The sequence below is a fragment of the Chenopodium quinoa genome, unplaced genomic scaffold, assembly GCF_001683475.1.
Source record: "Chenopodium quinoa cultivar QQ74 unplaced genomic scaffold, ASM168347v1, whole genome shotgun sequence".
Lineage (NCBI taxonomy): Eukaryota > Viridiplantae > Streptophyta > Magnoliopsida > Caryophyllales > Amaranthaceae > Chenopodium > Chenopodium quinoa.
Genome location: NW_018742345.1, coordinates 1,095,520 through 1,113,604, shown reverse-complemented (window position 1 = coordinate 1,113,604; position 18,085 = coordinate 1,095,520). Strand labels below are relative to the sequence as shown.

General features: G+C 37.1%; 2 protein-coding genes and 1 long non-coding RNA gene across 3 annotated transcripts; 1 reads left to right on the top strand and 2 right to left on the bottom strand.

Annotated features, from left to right (window-relative positions):
* The first annotated feature begins 1,309 nt into the window (after positions 1–1,309).
* On the top strand, positions 1,310–10,826 carry LOC110694017 (BTB/POZ domain-containing protein At3g22104-like). Its single transcript, XM_021871177.1, has 4 exons — positions 1,310–1,713; positions 7,516–7,550; positions 8,789–9,904; positions 10,025–10,826. The coding sequence occupies exons 1-4, from the start codon at positions 1,686–1,688 to the stop codon at positions 10,472–10,474; spliced, it is 1,629 nt and encodes a 542-aa protein (XP_021726869.1). The 5' UTR covers positions 1,310–1,685; the 3' UTR covers positions 10,475–10,826.
* Positions 10,827–11,342: 516 nt separating this feature from the next.
* Positions 11,343–14,693, bottom strand: LOC110694024 (cytokinin dehydrogenase 1-like). Its single transcript, XM_021871186.1, has 5 exons — positions 12,988–14,693; positions 12,612–12,739; positions 12,283–12,525; positions 11,925–12,187; positions 11,343–11,840 (listed from the first exon to the last, which is right to left on the bottom strand). Exons 1-5 carry the CDS (start codon positions 13,610–13,612, stop codon positions 11,519–11,521), a joined length of 1,581 nt encoding a protein of 526 aa, XP_021726878.1. The 5' UTR covers positions 13,613–14,693; the 3' UTR covers positions 11,343–11,518.
* A 2,656-nt stretch (positions 14,694–17,349) lies between these two features.
* On the bottom strand, positions 17,350–17,844 carry LOC110694005. Its single transcript, XR_002505715.1, has 2 exons — positions 17,589–17,844; positions 17,350–17,480 (listed from the first exon to the last, which is right to left on the bottom strand). It is a non-coding gene; the product is annotated as an uncharacterized LOC110694005 (long non-coding RNA).
* Between the last annotated feature and the right edge of the window lie 241 nt (positions 17,845–18,085).

The following is an 18,085-nucleotide window of genomic DNA, read 5'->3' as shown; positions in this document are numbered from 1 at the left end:
TTCTCTCTCTAGAAAACTTCTCAAAGATTGTAAATGAGGGGAGAGAAGGGGGGTAAAACCCTATTTATATAGGGGTAAAATGGGGGCATCCCCGTCACACCCCAGAAGGCTAATAGCCGTTGTACAGTTCACCACTCACGGTGGGGACGCGTGTCACAAGCATCACGTGGCCTGCCACGTCACCCCTGTGAGTGGCAAATGTTTAGGGTAAAAATACCCTAGACATGTGGACCAATCAGAGAGGTCCATGTGCCAAGGCTGGACATGTCATCTTAGGCCACTCACCAGTTGACACGTGGCAGCCTCAGATACATTAGAAGAATTCCCGAGAAAGCCGCAATTGCGGCGCAGCTCACAAAACCTAGGTCAGAGTGACCTAGGGAGGGGCGCTTTTCCAGAATGACCCATTAGGGAGATTTTTCTCTCATTTTTGGGACACATTCAATTATTTATTACATCCGTTTTCTCTCTCATCAGAGAACACCTGATCTCGGAATCCGAGAAAATCCAACCTAAATTTCTGCACTTTTTTCTTTCATTCAAGTTCTAACTAGATCTTCGGAGGCGGAGCTCCTACCACCAGGACTCTCCGTTGTTTTTACAGGTACAACTCGAGTCGGACCAGTCTTCGAGCCGTAACTCTCCCGAGGGACAAAAACACCCAAAACAAAATAAATCATTTTAATGATTAAAATAAATAAAATAATTAATTTATATATATGCGTTACACTTAACAAAAAAAAACAAAACAAAACTAGTAGTATTTATTAGGGGTGTTCAATTTGATCCTAAAATAAGATGATCTGATCGAAATTTCGGATATCCGATCCGGTTTTATGGTTTTAGATATTTTGGATCAAATATCCAAAAAATAATTCGGGTTTTCGAATCCAATACGAATCATAATTTTTTCAAAAAATTTACCCAATCCAAAATTTCGGAGATCTGATATGAAAATCTGGTTATGCAAAATTTTGAATTGTATTCGGATTGCAATTTCTCCAATCTGAAAATTCAAATATCCAAAATTTTTAAATCAGTTCGGATCTCATATCTAAATTAAACAACGTTAGTTTTTATAGGATTGCCCAAATCTGCAAATTTTTGGGCCGAATGGATCGGACCATCGAATCGGGTCCTTGATGATCACCTCTAAATAGACCCAAACATAATTTTTTTTAAAAATCTCTTTTTTATAGACGGTCAAGATTTTGTGTCAAAAAAGGAAACCAGCGATCCACATGATTTGTTAAGCTTGGATCACGAAAATAGTGTTAAAAACTTAAAATAAAGTAAATTTAAACCCAAAAACAAAGTTTTGTTGCAGGAATGTCAGACAGTAGAGTAGTGGGCACACAACGACCACAACAACTCCCTCTCCAAAATCCTTTTTTCCAATTTCTTTTCAATTATTTAACTACTAAATCTCCCCATTTTTTGTTGCCAGTTTTTTTACTTACTTCTCTGATTTTGTCTTCTGAATTATAGTTAATACTTAGCCCAATTTAACAACCCCACCTTTCATGTGCTTATCTTATTGTCATCCCCTGCTAAATTTCGTCCTGTGACTTTGCGAACTTTTGCCATTTTTGCATCTATTTTTTCATTTGGGTACAATTAATTCTTGATTTTAAATAAGAATTTTCAGTGATTTGAAGTGGGTTTTGTACTTCTGTATATGGGTGATGGATAGTTTTTGTGATCTTGAAGTTGATGTTGTAGGGATCGGAAGAGGTCACTACGACTCTCACAAAATCACCAACTCAAGACAATCAACCAATAATTCAAACAAATCAACCCAAATTATTTCACAACCAAATAACCACACACACAACCAGCAATAATGCAGTAGCAAAATAACAATAGCACCAACAATAATAGGAAGAAAAGATAATAATCAACACACGAGACTTTTACGTGGAAAACCCCTTCGATGTGAAGGATAAAAAACCACGGGACCGTTAAGGAGTCCACCCTAACTTCTCTTATTGATAGTTGAGGGTAAAATAAACCCAAATCAGTCTACAAAAGGTTTATACACCCATCAACAACAACAAACAATAAGAGATGAAAATTAGAGAACAAGAGGAGTAGAAATCACCCAAAAACAGTGCTTCTGTCCAAGGACGATTCTGACCAAACTAGAGCTCAAACGACGATCTCCACCGTCCAAAATGAAGCCCTTGATGTCAGGAACAAGCTGTCAAAATTTGAGGATGATCCAACGGTTGAATTTCTGGCAACGGACAAATCTCTAAAGGCTGTCCAGAAAAATCCGAAAATGAAATACTCACTTTCTCTCTCTTTTGTGTGTTGTCATTTTTTGTGAATGAATTCCACTCCTCACTTCACTTGGCTGCTGCCCTAATCTCACAAAAATTTTACCCCAAAGCTTTCTAAGAAAGCCACCAAAAATAAGCCCAAAAAGACTTACTACAAACTAGCAAAATGTAATAAAATTTGACCAAGTAAAATGGGCCAAATACAAAATACATTTTACCACAAATTGGGCTGGACCCATAACAATCTCCCCCTCCAGCCCAACACGGGGAAGACCAACACGCTTCAAGCATCACTTGAAGCTCATTCCCACAAGCTTGCTACAAACATCAAGCTTGCTTCCGGGAACCATCTTAGTCAACATATCTGCACCATTCTTGTCGGTGTGGACTTTCTTCAGTTTCAAATGCCTTTCTTCAATCACATCTCGTAACCAATGATATCGAACATCAATATGCTTGGTACGAGAATGGTACATTGCATTCTTACTCAAATCCATAGCACTTTGACTATCACAAAGCACTACATATTCTCCTTGCTTCAAACCCAACTCACGAAGGAACCTTTTAAGCCATAGCATCTCTTTGCCAGCTTCCACAGCTGCAATATACTCTGCCTCAGTTGTTGACAATGCTACACATTTTTGTAGCTTGGATTGCCATGAGATGGCTCCCCCTGAAAAAGTAAACACATAACCTGAGGTAGACTTTCTGTTATCAAGATCACCTGCCATGTCTGCATCTGTATATCCTTCAAGTAAAGGTTTGCCACTTCCATAACACAAACTTAACTTGGAAGTGCCCCGCAAGTATCTGAAGATCCACTTTACTGCTTCCCAATGAGCCTTACCCGGATTGGATAAGTATCTACTCACTAATCCAACAGAATGTGCAATATCTGGCCTAGTACAAACCATAGCATACATCAAAGAACCAACAGCAGAAGAATATGGAATAGAAGACATACTTGCTTTCTCCTTCTCTGTTGTAGGACAAGCTTTCTTGCTTAGCTTGAAATGTGGTGCAAGTGGTGTACTAACAGGCTTGGCATGCTTCATATTGAACCTTTCAAGAACCCGTTCAATATACTTTTCTTGTGATAGCCATAATTTTCCCGCTTTCCTATCACGAGCAATCTCCATGCCTAAGATTTGCTTTGCGGGACCCAAGTCTTTCATGTCAAATGACTTGGACAAGTTTTTCTTCAAGTTGCTAATCATCTCTGAATCTTGTCCAACTATCAGCATATCATCTACATACAAAAGAAGGATAATGAACTTGCCACCAGGGAACCTCTTAAAGTACACACAAGGATCTGCAGAAGTCCGCTTATAACCATTACTTGTCATAAACGAATCAAATTTTCGGTACCACTGCCTTGGTGCCTGTTTAAGCCCATAAAGACTCTTTTTTAACTTGCAAACAAGATTTTCTTTCCCCTTTTCCTCAAATCCTTCAGGTTGCTCCATGTAGATTTCTTCATGCAAGTCACCATGTAAAAAGGCAGTTTTAACATCAAGCTGTTCTAACTCAAGATCAAGACTTGCAGCTAACCCTAGCACAGTTCTGATAGAAGTCATTTTGACAACTGGAGAGAAGATCTCATCAAAGTCAATGCCCTTTTTCTGGTTACATCCCTTGACCACCAATCTGGCTTTCCTCTTCACAATCTTCTCACCATCTTTCTTGTTCTTGAAAACCCACCTGTTTTTCAAGACTTTCTTACCCTTGAGAGGCTTCACCAACTCATAAGTTTCATTCTTCTGTAAGGAATCCATTTCTTCCTTCATTGCATCGAGCCACAAATCTTTCTCTTCAAGAGACAACACTTCTCGATAATTTTCTGGCTCTCCATCCTCGGTGAGTAGAATGAACTCTGAGCTTGGATACCTTGTTGAAGGCTTGTGCTCTCTGGTTGACCTTCGAACATGTGTATCCACAACTTGAGGGGTAGGTTGCTCCCCCTGCTCATGAACCTCTTCATGTACTTCTTCCTCATTTGATGAAGACTCATCATGATCAACACCATCATCCTCATGAACGCCATCATCATTATGATGAATTGGTACATCACCATCAGGTTGTACCTCACCAACATCTTCATGATTCTCCTCAACATTCTCATTTGCAGGCTGATTTACAGGTGTAGGAGAAGAAACATCATCAGTAGTATCAAAAGACAATTCTGAAGTAGAAGAATACCTTGTACTCAGAAGATCTGCACCCTTCTCATGCTCAAAGAATACTACATCTCTACTTCTCACAACCTTCTTTTTTTCAGGATCATATAGTCTGAAACCATACTCTTCATCACCATAGCCAACAAAGACACATGGATTAGTCTTGGAATCAAGCTTCGATCTTTGATCTTTCGGCACATGCATGAATGCCTTGCATCCAAAGACTCTCAAGTGTGAATATGAAGGATCACACCCTTTCCATGCTCTATCAGGAATGTCAAAACCAAGAGGAACTGATGGAGAACGGTTGATCAAATAAACGGCACACTGAACTGCTTCAGCCCAGAATGTCTTAGGAAGGTCAGACATTCTAAGCATACATCTCACTTTCTCCATAATGGTTCTGTTCATCCTTTCTGCAACTCCATTGTGTTGTGGTGTACCAGGCTCTGTCTTCTCATGTCTTATGCCATGCTGTGAGCAATAATACTTGAACTCTTTCGAAGTGTACTCACCACCATTGTCAGTTCGAAGACGCTTCAACTTTCTTTCTGTCTCCCTTTCTACCATGGAATGAAATTTCTGGAAGACCTCGAACACTTGGCATTTTGTCTTCAACATATACACCCAAGTTCTTCGAGTAGCATCATCAATGAAAGTGACAAAATATCTATTGCCACCAAGAGATTCAACTTCAATGGGACCACAAACATCGGAGTGTACTAACTCCAACTTGGCTTGCTTTCTAGTAGACTTCCTGGAAAAGAAAGCTCTATGCTGCTTTCCTGCCAAACAATGATCACAAGGGTCAAGAGAAACAGTTTTATCAACAGGAATCAATGTTTTACCTGCTAAAAGTTTTAATCCCTTGTCACTCATATGTCCCAATCTTCGATGCCACAAATTAGGAGAATTCTTCTCTTCCACTGCATTAATCTCACCAGAACATACACTCAAATATGTCTTGTACAAAGAGCAACACAACTCACCCCGAGCGACTGTCATCGAACCCTTAGACAACTTCCACTTACCATCACCAAAGGTATGTCGGAAACCCTCTAAATCAAGAACATTAGCAGACAACAAATTAAGGCGTAGATCAGGAATATGGCGCACATTCTTCAATGTAAGCACGCACCCAACACTTGTCTTCACACGAATATCACCTAGCCCAACAATGCTTGCTGAGCTCTGATTTCCCATCTTCACACTACCAAAATCACCAGACTTGTAGTTCATGAAGTACTCTCTCTTGGGAACACAATGGTATGAAGCCCCTGTATCTACTAACCACTCTGTGTCTGAACTGTCAACATGATGACACTCACTAGTTGCACAAATCAAAGTGACCTCATCATCACTTTTGGAAGCTGTTGCTGCAGTGTTTTTATCATCTCCCTCTTTTTGTGAATCATTCTTCTTTCTCTGTTCCTTTTTCAAACGGAAACAATACTTCTTGATATGACCAGGCTTCTTGCAGTAGTGGCAGGTATTCACATTTCTTCCATCATTGGATTTGGACCTACTCCTTGAGTTATCACGACCTTTGGGACCCTTACTCTTGCCTCTTCCTCTATTCTCAACAACAAGAGCATGTGAATTATCAACTCCCATCTCCTTTCTTCTGATTTCTTCATTAAACATGCTATCTTTGATCACATCCAAAGATAACACACCATCTGGAGCAGAGTTACTAATAGTCACAACCAAGGTCTCCCAACTATCTGGCAAAGAACTCAACAAAAACAAAGCCTGCAGCTCATCATCAAGAGTAACTTTCATAGTAGTCAACTTGTTAATAATATCCTGAAAATCATTAAGATGCTCAGAAACAGACTTTCCATTTTTCAATTTCAAATTAACAAGTCTTTTAATCAATGAAGCTTTATTATGGGCGGTCTTCCTTTCATAAAGACCTTCTAACTTCTTCCACAACTCATAAGGGTCGGACTCTTGTGACACATGGTTGAATATGCTAATATCAACCCATTGCCTAATTGTCCCCAAAGTCTTCCTTTTCAACTTTTCCCAATCTTTAACTTCCATTTTATCCGGTTTAGATGGTTTAGAAACATTTCCATCTTTATCAGTGACAGAGTCAATAGGGTCAAACAAGTCCTTGCAATATAACAAGTCTTCCATCATAGGTCTCCAAATTGAATAATTAGTTGATGTCAATTTAACCATCGAGCTACTACTACTCGACTCCATAATGTGATTATATTAACCACGGCTCTGATACCAAGTTGTAGGGATCGGAAGAGGTCACTACGACTCTCACAAAATCACCAACTCAAGACAATCAACCAATAATTCAAACAAATCAACCCAAATTATTTCACAACCAAATAACCACACACACAACCAGCAATAATGCAGTAGCAAAATAACAATAGCACCAACAATAATAGGAAGAAAAGATAATAATCAACACACGAGACTTTTACGTGGAAAACCCCTTCGATGTGAAGGATAAAAAACCACGGGACCGTTAAGGAGTCCACCCTAACTTCTCTTATTGATAGTTGAGGGTAAAATAAACCCAAATCAGTCTACAAAAGGTTTATACACCCATCAACAACAACAAACAATAAGAGATGAAAATTAGAGAACAAGAGGAGTAGAAATCACCCAAAAACAGTGCTTCTGTCCAAGGACGATTCTGACCAAACTAGAGCTCAAACGACGATCTCCACCGTCCAAAATGAAGCCCTTGATGTCAGGAACAAGCTGTCAAAATTTGAGGATGATCCAACGGTTGAATTTCTGGCAACGGACAAATCTCTAAAGGCTGTCCAGAAAAATCCGAAAATGAAATACTCACTTTCTCTCTCTTTTGTGTGTTGTCATTTTTTGTGAATGAATTCCACTCCTCACTTCACTTGGCTGCTGCCCTAATCTCACAAAAATTTTACCCCAAAGCTTTCTAAGAAAGCCACCAAAAATAAGCCCAAAAAGACTTACTACAAACTAGCAAAATGTAATAAAATTTGACCAAGTAAAATGGGCCAAATACAAAATACATTTTACCACAAATTGGGCTGGACCCATAACAGATGTCAATGGTGAAGCTGTTTTCATGGTAGATAAGGTAAATCTTCTTTTGCTCATTGACTAGCTTTTTTCCCAACTTTTTGGGTTAAATTCATAATTTCTGTACTTAAATTATAGATTCGCTTTATATTTGATTCATATGTTTTTATAGTCTTGTTCATATGAGCCAATTTCTCAGTTCTTTTATTTGATTTTCTAATTAAACAATCACTTTGATTCATATGTTTTTATAGTCTTGTTCATATGAGCCAATTTCTCAGTTCTTTTATTTGATTTTCTAATTAAACAATCACTTCAAAATTGTAGAATGTTTGAGCTTTTTAGCTTAATTTACTACTCAATATGTGTGAATATGTTACATGGAATTGGTCCATGTCCAATTGTTCGGCTCAGCTGTTATGCGAAAGATGTTTCATGATTTTGATATCAATATTTGATCTATACTTAGCAATTGATGAGAAATTTTAATTATTCTAGTACAAATTATCAACACTATGCTTAAAAGTCTAGAAAGATTATACCCAGTTGTGAGTAGTAGATTTCGATGCTGCTATACATTTCCCTTTCAAAAATGGAGTATAGGCTGTCCATAATTTAATATGCAACCAAAATTACAGTGTGGTGGGGTCCAATTGTCATCAGTATTATTCCCTTTTCTGTACGGTAGTTTTCGCATATATCATGAGCAAAAGTAAAAGAGGTTATGATTTTGAACTTTGGGTTCTGCTTTGCTATAATTATCCTCTTTCTGGTTGGAGTGCCTTTGTCTGTTTCTTTTACTGCTCTTGAAAGGGACTATTGTTTATGCTCAGAGCATTCATTTTGCCTCCCCCCTTATGGCCCTACGCTTCCTCGAACTATGTTACTCGGGCATGGGTTTGTGTCCAAGTGCTAGACTCGGTTCCTTTGTGAGAAGGTTTCATTATTTTAAATTTGAGTGTCAGAGTTTCCATAACGTTGTGATAGTGTTGAAGATCTGAAAAGGGTACTTGAGGAGTTGAGGTAAGATAAAGAAGAATATGAATTAGCTTAGGTATGTGCTTAAGTAACTTTGTTAGTAATCACAAGGTTTATGAGGGTATAACGACTTTCAGCAGTCTTATGCAGTCTCCTTTAACACCCTAGTAGAGAAGTAAGAAGAGAAGTATGACTTTATTTCTTGAAATGCTTGAGTAGTTGTAAAACTAGTTCCCCATCAATCTTTTCTTGTTGTAAGTAGTACTCTGATTTTTAACAGTTTGATAATCACATTTCATCCATACTTTGGTGTTGCAGAAACGTATATCTTCTTTCTCGGGTAGATTAAGCCATTTATTTGGTAAATCTGCAAGCAGTGGGAGTAGTTTTAAAGTAATATTTCATGACTTCCCCGGCGGAGCTGAGACATTCGAGCTGGTTGCAAGGTTTTGTTACAATAATGGCAGCATTGAAATAAGTCCGACTAATTTAAGCTTCCTTCATTCTGCGGCTTACTTCATGGAAATGAGCAGGTCTGTGTCCGGGACAGAGAATCTAATTGAGCTCACTGAAAAGTCACTTGAAGAGATAAGCTACTGGACTTGGTCTGATCTTTTGTTGGCTTTAAAGCAAAACCAAAACCAAAATATGCCCGAAGATGTCAAAACCGCCAGTGTAGTTCAGAAATGTTTGGATACTCTTGTTGGAAGGTTGGCAGTGGCTTCTGAAACTAGCCCATGTCCGTCTACTTCTTCACCTGAGAGCTTTGGTTTTCGGATCTCATGTGATTCTCGGAGTACTGAGAGCTTGAAAACAAGCTGCTCTCGAGCAAATTGGTGGTTTGAAGATCTATCAGTACTAAATCAGAATCTGGTTGAACTGGCTGTCAAAAATATGGTTTCTCGGAAGCTTGATCATGGGATGATAGGTAGGTTCCTCCTCCATTACCAGAAATTGAAATTCATTTCTGCCCAATCTGATGAGAAGTGTAGAATAATTGAGATGGTCGTCAGCAATTTATGTTCCCTTGATCACTGGTCTGTTTCTTTCAAGAATTTGATGGGGCTTTTGAGAATTTTGCTAAACCTTAACGTAAGTAAATGCACCAGAAGTAGATTAGAAGGTATAATTGGCTTAAGAATGGATGAAGCAACATTGGATAGCCTCCTCGTTCCTTCTCCACACGGAATGAACTATTTATATGATGTGAACCTTGTTTTGAGGTTACTGAAATCATTCCTTGGCGGCGGTCTGCCTAAGGTTTCAAATGATAGAATCATCAGAGTATCCCACTTGTTGGATTCGTATTTGGCAGAAGTAGCCCCAGATCCATGTTTAAAACCTTCTAAATTCATTGCACTTGCAACTGCATTACCAGACTCGTCAAGAGACTCTTATGATGAAATGTACCATGCCATGGATATGTACTTGGAGGTAATTTGCATTTGATTCTTTATTATGTTATCATCTGGAAATTTATATTGTACAGTTAGCTTGTTATGGCGGTTTCTTCTCATCTTGAAATAACCAGACAAGAAATTTGTTGTTGTGTAGGTACATACTGATTTAACCGAAGAAGAAACATTTAACATTTGTTCTGCTTTGAACTATGAGAAGCTGTCAGCAGAAGCCTGTGTTCACCTCTCAAAAAACGCAAAGTTCCCATCAAGTTCTACAGTGCAAGCTCTTCTCTCTCAGCAAACAAAGCTTAAAAGTTTGCTCCATGATGCAAATAACCCAAAATCATGCTCCTCTTCCCCTGGTACTGGAGGTGGAGCCAGAAGCCGAAAGGATGAATCAAGTCAACAGATTGTGCTGTATGCAGGAAAATTCGATGTCATGACAGAGAATGAAAACATCAGAGCACATTTACAAGGAATGCAATGCAGGGTGACAGAATTGGAGAAAGTGTGTCAGAAAATGCAAACTCAGGTAGCGAAGATGATGAGATCAAAATCATCCAACAATATGAATCCCAGATCATTACCTAGATTCTGCTCATAAGTTCTGATATCTTGTATTTAAAATTTTTTTCGCACTTGCCAGCATTTTATGTACAGCATAGGTTACTCATCAGTCATAATCAGTAAGTAATTAAATATTTTTTCCCTCTTCGCTAGGTTGTCACTCCCATCCTTCTTTGGGCTACCAATTGTGAAATGAAGTTACACAATAAAGAAATCCAGGTTGCAATGTCAATTCCGGTTGTGGGTCAATATTGTGTCTAGTTAAACGGTTTGGATATTTGGCTCCCGGGATAAAAACGGATTGGGTATTATATGTACCGGGTTGTGATATTTTTTAAATATAATTGAAGTGATTGTTTTTTAATATACAGTACATTTTTTTTTTTTTTTAAAAATACTAGTATATGCTAATTATGTTTGTTGCCTTCATAAAGCTAATATGTAACTTGTTAAAATGTTTGACTGTAACATATTTATCATGTCTAATCTTTCATGGAATGTTATGATTATAACACCTTCAGGGTCTGTTCTGATTTAATGAGTTGAACTGAACTAAACTAAACTTATTGGAGCTGAATGAAATGAATATTTTATGAGAGAAGGAAATTAAGAACTGAACTGAACTGATTAAACCTAGACTGAACTGTACTGAAAATAAGCTGAAGAGAACAGACCCTAGTGTGTCTAATCTTTCATGGTTATATGCTTCTTTTTAACTTTGACTGCTAAAAAGTAAAATTGTTGTGCCATTTTTTGTAGGTCGATTTCAACGTACATCCTTTGGTTACCATTGCCATATAATCTGTATTGAAAAACTTAAGTTTTCTTGGTCTTCAAGATGTCTAATTGACCTTATGCTCTCATTGGCATATGATGCAAATGAATTTCCTTCGACTTATATATAATTTCATACAAAAATAATTGGATTTCTTGATTAAAAAAAAAAGTTTCGAATGAAAAAGCTTCAGTTGTGCACATCAATAAAGGTTGTATTCCATGAACTTGTAGGTTGTAGATATATGGTTGTTGTCTTGTCACAGAATCAAGCTCTTAATTAAGGTGATGTGCTTGGCAACCAATATCATGAAGAAACTGGTCCTCTGCTGAAGATTCTTTGCCCTGGTGCAAGTATTGATAGAGGGTCGAAAGTTGATTTCCTCTGTGCAAAAACTTCCCATCTATCCCCAAAATGAGCTCGCCATTCATCTTGAGTTTCATAAAACGGAAGATATTGCTTTACCCCCAGGTTGGCCGTCTCACAGAAATCTAGTATTCTTTTATTGATTGTTAAAATGTTATCAAGTCCATCTGGTCCCGAAGAAGATGAGGGTGCAGATGTTAGAAATGCTGCTAGGTAGATAATATCTTCGGCTGGTGTGACCATAGATGTGTTGTGCTTCCAACTGTTATGTATATATAACACATACATTTACTTTTCTTTTTTTTAGATAAAATTTTAGGGAACAACAAATTAGATATGTAAATACCTTGACTGGTTGAATGGATAGATAAGGATTGGATTATAACTTGTGTTGGCGAGGATATTACCAAAAACTTCTTTTGCAAAGCTCTGTATGTTACTCTTAGGAACAAGAACAGTCAACCAAGGTTGTGTTACATTCGCTAAATCTTTCTCTTTGAGTTTTAAATCTGATAGGTGAACTCGGTCGAGGAAATCCACATATGGTACATCTGTTAGAAAAATTGTGTGTGGGATGTAGTTTAATGATGACAAAATATTTTCTGTAAACTGCATTTAAAACAAAACAGATTTAGTTTTAATGAATTATTTGCATACTGCATATGTATCATCATATGAAATGTGTTGTTTTTGGAGACTCTAACCTGGTTTGTTGTGTTTGCATCCTCAGGATTGAAGTACTTCGCTACTTCTAGACAGTAGAGAATTTTGCCTTCAGATCTTGAAGGAGGACCAGCCTGCAGAGGTTTTGTACGACTAAGGGTTGAACTCAAACCTGTCATGACGAATCCTTGAATATAATCAAATGTATTATTCAACGATATTAGTTGCTCTTGATCCTTGGTGCATAATTTGAAATTCGAGTAGAGCACTCTAATCCATTTTACCTGTGAGAGTGTAAGATGAGTCCTGAGACAATTCTCAATAGAATGATGAATCAGATAAGTTATAGCCTTAATTATAGGATACTTACCAATTTGGGAGCCGGTTCAAGTGATATTCTAGCCTTAGTGATGATACCAAGCTGTCCTAGTCCCCCAAGAACACCATGAAAGAGATCGGCGTTTTCTTTCTCAGAACAATTCACTATATCTCCCTTTCCTGCACCCATTAAAAAAAAAAAAAAAAAAAAAAAAAAAAAAAAAAAAAAAACAAATAATTTTATAATCTCCTAACATGCTTACATGCACATGATATTTTTATTCTCCATTAGATTGCATGATGTTAATGAATGTAACATTCTTATACGTATTACTTGAATAATAAGATGTTTAACATGTTTAAACTTAACTATTCGATATTCTAGTATTTAAGTCCTTGAATATGTTCGAAGAGTTTATAAAGCTAACCTGTGACAACTTCCAATTGATAGACATTATTTATTTGAGGTCCATATTTGAATGCTTGACCACCAATCCCAGCATTTGAAAGGGTTCCTCCGACAGATAAATAAAGGTAGTCGGTCCATGACTTAGGAGTTAATCCCTGTTTCACCGTCTCATGTAGAATATTTATCCATAATTCACCACCCGAAACATCAACATAGGGTAAATCCCCTGTTTGAATATACATCTTTTGTTCTTCTAGTGCTTCCATGCTGATGACTATGCCACCATTATTTTGTGATTGACCTTGAAGTGAATGACCGTGGCCTCTTGCTGTAATGGTGAGCTCTGAGTTATTGGCTAAGCCGAAAACATATTTGATTGTCGTGGATATATCAGAGACTGTTTTTGGTAATAGAACTGCCAAGGGTAGGAAATGAAATCTATTACCAAAGTCATATGCTACAACGCTAGTGTTACTGAATTCGAACGAACCATTTAGTTTAAGTCCCTTCAACGGTGATACTAGATCATGTGAGCTTGAGTTTGCAGAATTTGGATTTGCATGAGAAAAATACGAACAAAGGTTGATGTTTAATAAGAGAACTACGAAAATGTTTAGCAACGGCTTAAAACTATGTGCCACCATTTTTGCAATGTGCTTTTATGAGTGCTTTTATGTTGTTTAAGCTATAAAATTTATAGAAGAAAAAGTTGAGGATGTGTATTTGTGGAAATGGTTGGGTTTATATTTGCGAAACAACGCAAAAGAAGAGGTTTAGAAGAAAAGAGTGATGGTGGGAATTTATATGGAAGGTATTGAGCTGTGTATGTTACTAAGTTGAGTTGATGAGTTAAAGTTTAATACGTAACATAATTTACATTTCCAAAAAATTATAGGTCAAGTTGAATTAATATTGTAACCTACATCATTAGTACTTCGTAATTGTTACATAAAGTAAACAAAAATTGATTTCAAGAAAAAGTTATACTTTAGTACAATGACGTTACCGCGTTAATGCAAACAATAGACATAGCAATTTGGTAATTGTAAGGTAATTTCTCTTTATTATTGACTTGAAGTGGATTTTATCAACTTGTTTTTGAAATATATAGATCCAATGAGAAGCATGAAATGTGCATTTATTTTGAACTAAAAGTGCATATTTGATTTTGAACCTGATACTTTTTTAGCAAATTCTGGAAAAACGAGAACTTATGCACATTATGTGCAAAAAATATGCACATTCAATTTCGGTCAAATTTTTTTTTTTTTTTTGTACATTTTATTCAAAAAATATGCACATTTAGTGAAAATTTTATGCATATAAAATCTTTCTCATTCTTCTCATTTTAAGAAACTTCTCATTTGACCCTATATATATATATATATATATATATATATTTATTGGAGATATTATTGTGCTATATTGTAGGAAATATATCTTGTGAAAAGATATGGTAGAATATTAGGGGTTTGTTACCCTAGTAATATATATAAGGTCAAGTTTGAATTTTTACTCCGCAAGTTGGGCATTTGTGACCCGATGCTCCAACTTGAGGGGGGTATTGGAGATATTATTGTGATATAATTGTGCTATATTTTAGGAAATATATCTTGTGAAAAGATATGGTAGAATATTAGGGGTTTTGTTACCCTAATAGTATATATACATGTATTTGGCCGTGAATATCAATGAGAAGAATACAGAGAAGTATATTCATATTAATTTGCCTCTGATTTAACAATATATATATATATATATATATATATATATATATATATATATATATATATTTGACTACTTAAAGTAACCCCTATAACATTGATCAAGTAACCCGTGTAATACCAATCAAGTAACCGTTATAACACTGACCGAATAACTTTATAACAATGATGAAGTAACCCCTTTAACACTGATCAAGTAACCCCCATTACACTAGCAAAGTAACGCCTATAGTGGCTGGTGTGTGGCCAGCCACATATAAGACTTTGTGATAAACTTGTTGCTTCGTATTAGATTGGCCCGAAAAGAAAATGGAATAAAAATATTTCATTTGCGAGCACTTCCATAAGATTAAATTTTGTATTCAAACTAGTTCTAGCTCGGGGTGCTGCTCTAGATGGTGGACGACTTCGTCATTTTACAATTGTTAAATCTCTAGTGTTAATTGTTGTGATTATGATGGGTTCAAATATGGAATACTATTTCTAAAACTCGGTTAAGGCAGTTTGTACCACAAATCTCCAATTATGGTAGAAATATTTATCATTGAGTGATTCCATTAGATTTAGTAGTCAAACTAGTTAGTTATTGATCCGAGAGATGCTCCACGTTATTATAAATTTAAAGTTTTAGCATGCATGTAATTTCTTTTAATAGAGGTATGAGTTAGAGCAACAAATGAATTGAGTAAGATCAGATCAATCATTGGTAAATTTTATTCATTTTACGCTACAAGATTAAATAATTAATGATGTAATATTATTGTTTGATGCGTATTGAGGGTCTGTTCTCTAATTTCAGTTCAGTTCAACTTCAATCATTTCAGTTTAGTTCATAATATATTCTCTCGTAAACAATTCATTTCAACTTTATTCAGTTTAGCTCAGCCCAATTCAGTAAATCAGAACAGACGACCTTGAATCTAGAATATTAATATCCAATAAATTACGTACCATTGGTGTGCTTAATTTCTTGCTAATTAGATTGTACAACATATTTTATTGTGCAATAACTAAGAGTTAAGAACAAAAAAGTTAAATAGGAAGGTTATATAAATATGAAGAATTTTTCAATTAGATAGAGAGGTAACACATATACTACCTTCGTTTCATATTATTTGAAACAATTTGACATAAAGTAAAGAAGAAAAATGTTTAATCGTTGCTAGGGCTATACGGCGGTTTAGACCGCACCAAACCGCAATTTTGTGGTTTGGTGCGGTTTGCGGTTTGAAAATTGCGGTGCGGTTTTTTAAAATGATCAAACCGCGGTTTGCGATTTGGTGCGGTTTCCAAAATTATTGAGACCAAACCGCACCGCACTTTAATGCGGTTTGCGATTTTTATACTATATTTTCATTAAAATTTTATAAAAGAACTAAAATATATGAGCTAATTTTTTACTATTAGTTAATTAAAGGTTAATAAAACGAGTTTAATATTTTTATCAACTAATAATTATAATATAAAATAAAAGTTTTGTTTTAAAAAGAATAATTACAATTTTAATAAAATACGGTTAAACCGCAAACCGCACCGCACCAAACCGCGTCTTACAGTGCGATGCAGTTTGGTGCGGTTTTTTTAAAAGTGCGGTTTGGTGCGGTTTGAAAAAATTACAAACCGCACTTTTGTGGTTTGGTGCATTTTATGATCCAAACCGCACGGCGAACACCCCTAATCGTTGCAAATAATATGAAATTGAGGTAGTTAAAAACAAAATAAAATAAAAAAATAATAATAAAAAAAAAACATTTTCAATTAAGAAGGTTAAAAAATATTACAGCTATTTCCCCAAATGCCACTAAGCAATTTAAAAATTCACCAAATGCCATCGGACTTTTCAGAATTCACCAAAAGCTACCCAGTTTTTAAAAATTCACCAGAGGCCATTAATGACCAACGGCCGTTAACTCCGTTAGTAATTAGGGGCTAATCATGACACATGTCATGATATAATTGGACAATTTATCTTAATTCATAAAAATTATTAAAAAAAGAAAAAAAAAACCCAAAATTTTCCCAGCCACCGCCAAACCCTAGCCCCTCCCCTTATCTCGCCGGATAACGGTCGGCCACCACCTTAATCACCAAAAATCGGTTGGTCGGCCCTTTAGTGCCCCACCTGACCCACCGCCAACCCCCAAAACCACCCATGCTGCCCGCCCCGACCACAAAAACCACCCACACATCCGCCTCGACCCCAAAACCCACCAGTAAAAAGCCCCTCCTCCCTTTCCCCACCCTCAAAATCGGTCGTTTCGACGGTGGGAGAAGGGGGTAGGGGCTTTATATTGGGGGTTTTCGGGTCGATCGGGACGGCTGTGTGGGTGGTTTTTTGGTGGGTGATGCCCGTGTTTGCGGTTTTATGCGGTCAGGGCAGTTTGTGAGGGAGGTTTCGGGGGTCGGCGGTAGGGGTGTTCATAACCGGGTACCCGGGTACCCGGGTTTTCGGGTACCCGGAAGTGCGGGTAGTTAGTGGGGCGGCCCATTACCCGACCCGCTAAAAGCGGGTACCCGCAATTTTAATATATATGTTTTTTTTAAAAAAAAAAACTATGTTGTTAATATGGATTTAAACCTGCTGATTTTATTAAAACTTTAACTTTTTTCATCAAAAACAAAAAGTGATGTGTTTATCTATTAAAAGAACTTGCTGATTTCATTAAAAAAAATATCTGATATTTTATTCTCAAAAAAACTGATCTCATCAAAATCTCAAAATCACCAGAGTCTGCATTTCCATTTGTTTGATTCAATTTTGCCCCCGTCAAGTCCTCCGAAAACAATTCTGATCAAAGATTTAGCAAGCATAAGAGGGAGGATGATAATCTATGAATTAACATGCAAAGAATTAACAAACAAATAAATTAACCCAAAAAATCGAGCGAAGACTAACCCTTGCGCGGCTGATGAAGGTCGCCTGAGACTCTGAGAGGGTCTGATGGAGGTCGCGTAAGAGGGAGGAATGAGGTCGCCTGAGAGGGAGTGAAAGAAGATAGAGAAGAGGGGTGAGTGACTGAGTGAAAGAGGAGAGAGAAGAGAGAAGAGTTAGTGTGTGCGGCTACTAAGAGAGTAAGAGGAAGAAGAGTAACCCTAAAGTCCCTAATTCCCTAAAGGATTAAAGATTTAAAGGGACTTCCAGCTAAAAAAAATAAACGGGTATTTAACGGGTACCCGTTATAGTCAGCGGTCGGCCCATTACCCGACCCGCGAAACTGATATTTTAGCGGATCGGGTACCCGACCCGCAAATTGGGGAATAAAGTAAAAAAATACACGTCGGGTACTTTGCGGGTCAGCGGGTCGGGTCAAACGGGTCGGGTATTTTTGAACACCCCCTAGTCGGCGGTGGGTCAGGTGGGGAGCTAAAGGGTCGGCTGGCCGATTGTTGGTG

Bases quoted from the DNA above. Each gene is read 5' to 3' on its own strand.
- LOC110694017 (XM_021871177.1), top strand. From the start codon at position 1,686: ATGGATAGTTTTTGTGATCTTGAAGTTG. The intron at 7,551-8,788 runs GTAAATCTTCTT...TTGGTGTTGCAG, and splicing joins CTGTTTTCATGGTAGATAAG to AAACGTATATCTTCTTTCTC. The intron at 9,905-10,024 runs GTAATTTGCATT...GTTGTTGTGTAG, and splicing joins CCATGGATATGTACTTGGAG to GTACATACTGATTTAACCGA.
- LOC110694024 (XM_021871186.1), bottom strand. From the start codon at position 13,612: ATGGTGGCACATAGTTTTAAGCCGTTGCTAAACATTTTCGTAGTTCTC. The intron at 12,740-12,987 runs GTTAGCTTTATA...TAATGGGTGCAG, and splicing joins TCAATTGGAAGTTGTCACAG to GAAAGGGAGATATAGTGAAT. The intron at 12,188-12,282 runs GTTAGAGTCTCC...TTTTAAATGCAG, and splicing joins ATGCAAACACAACAAACCAG to TTTACAGAAAATATTTTGTC.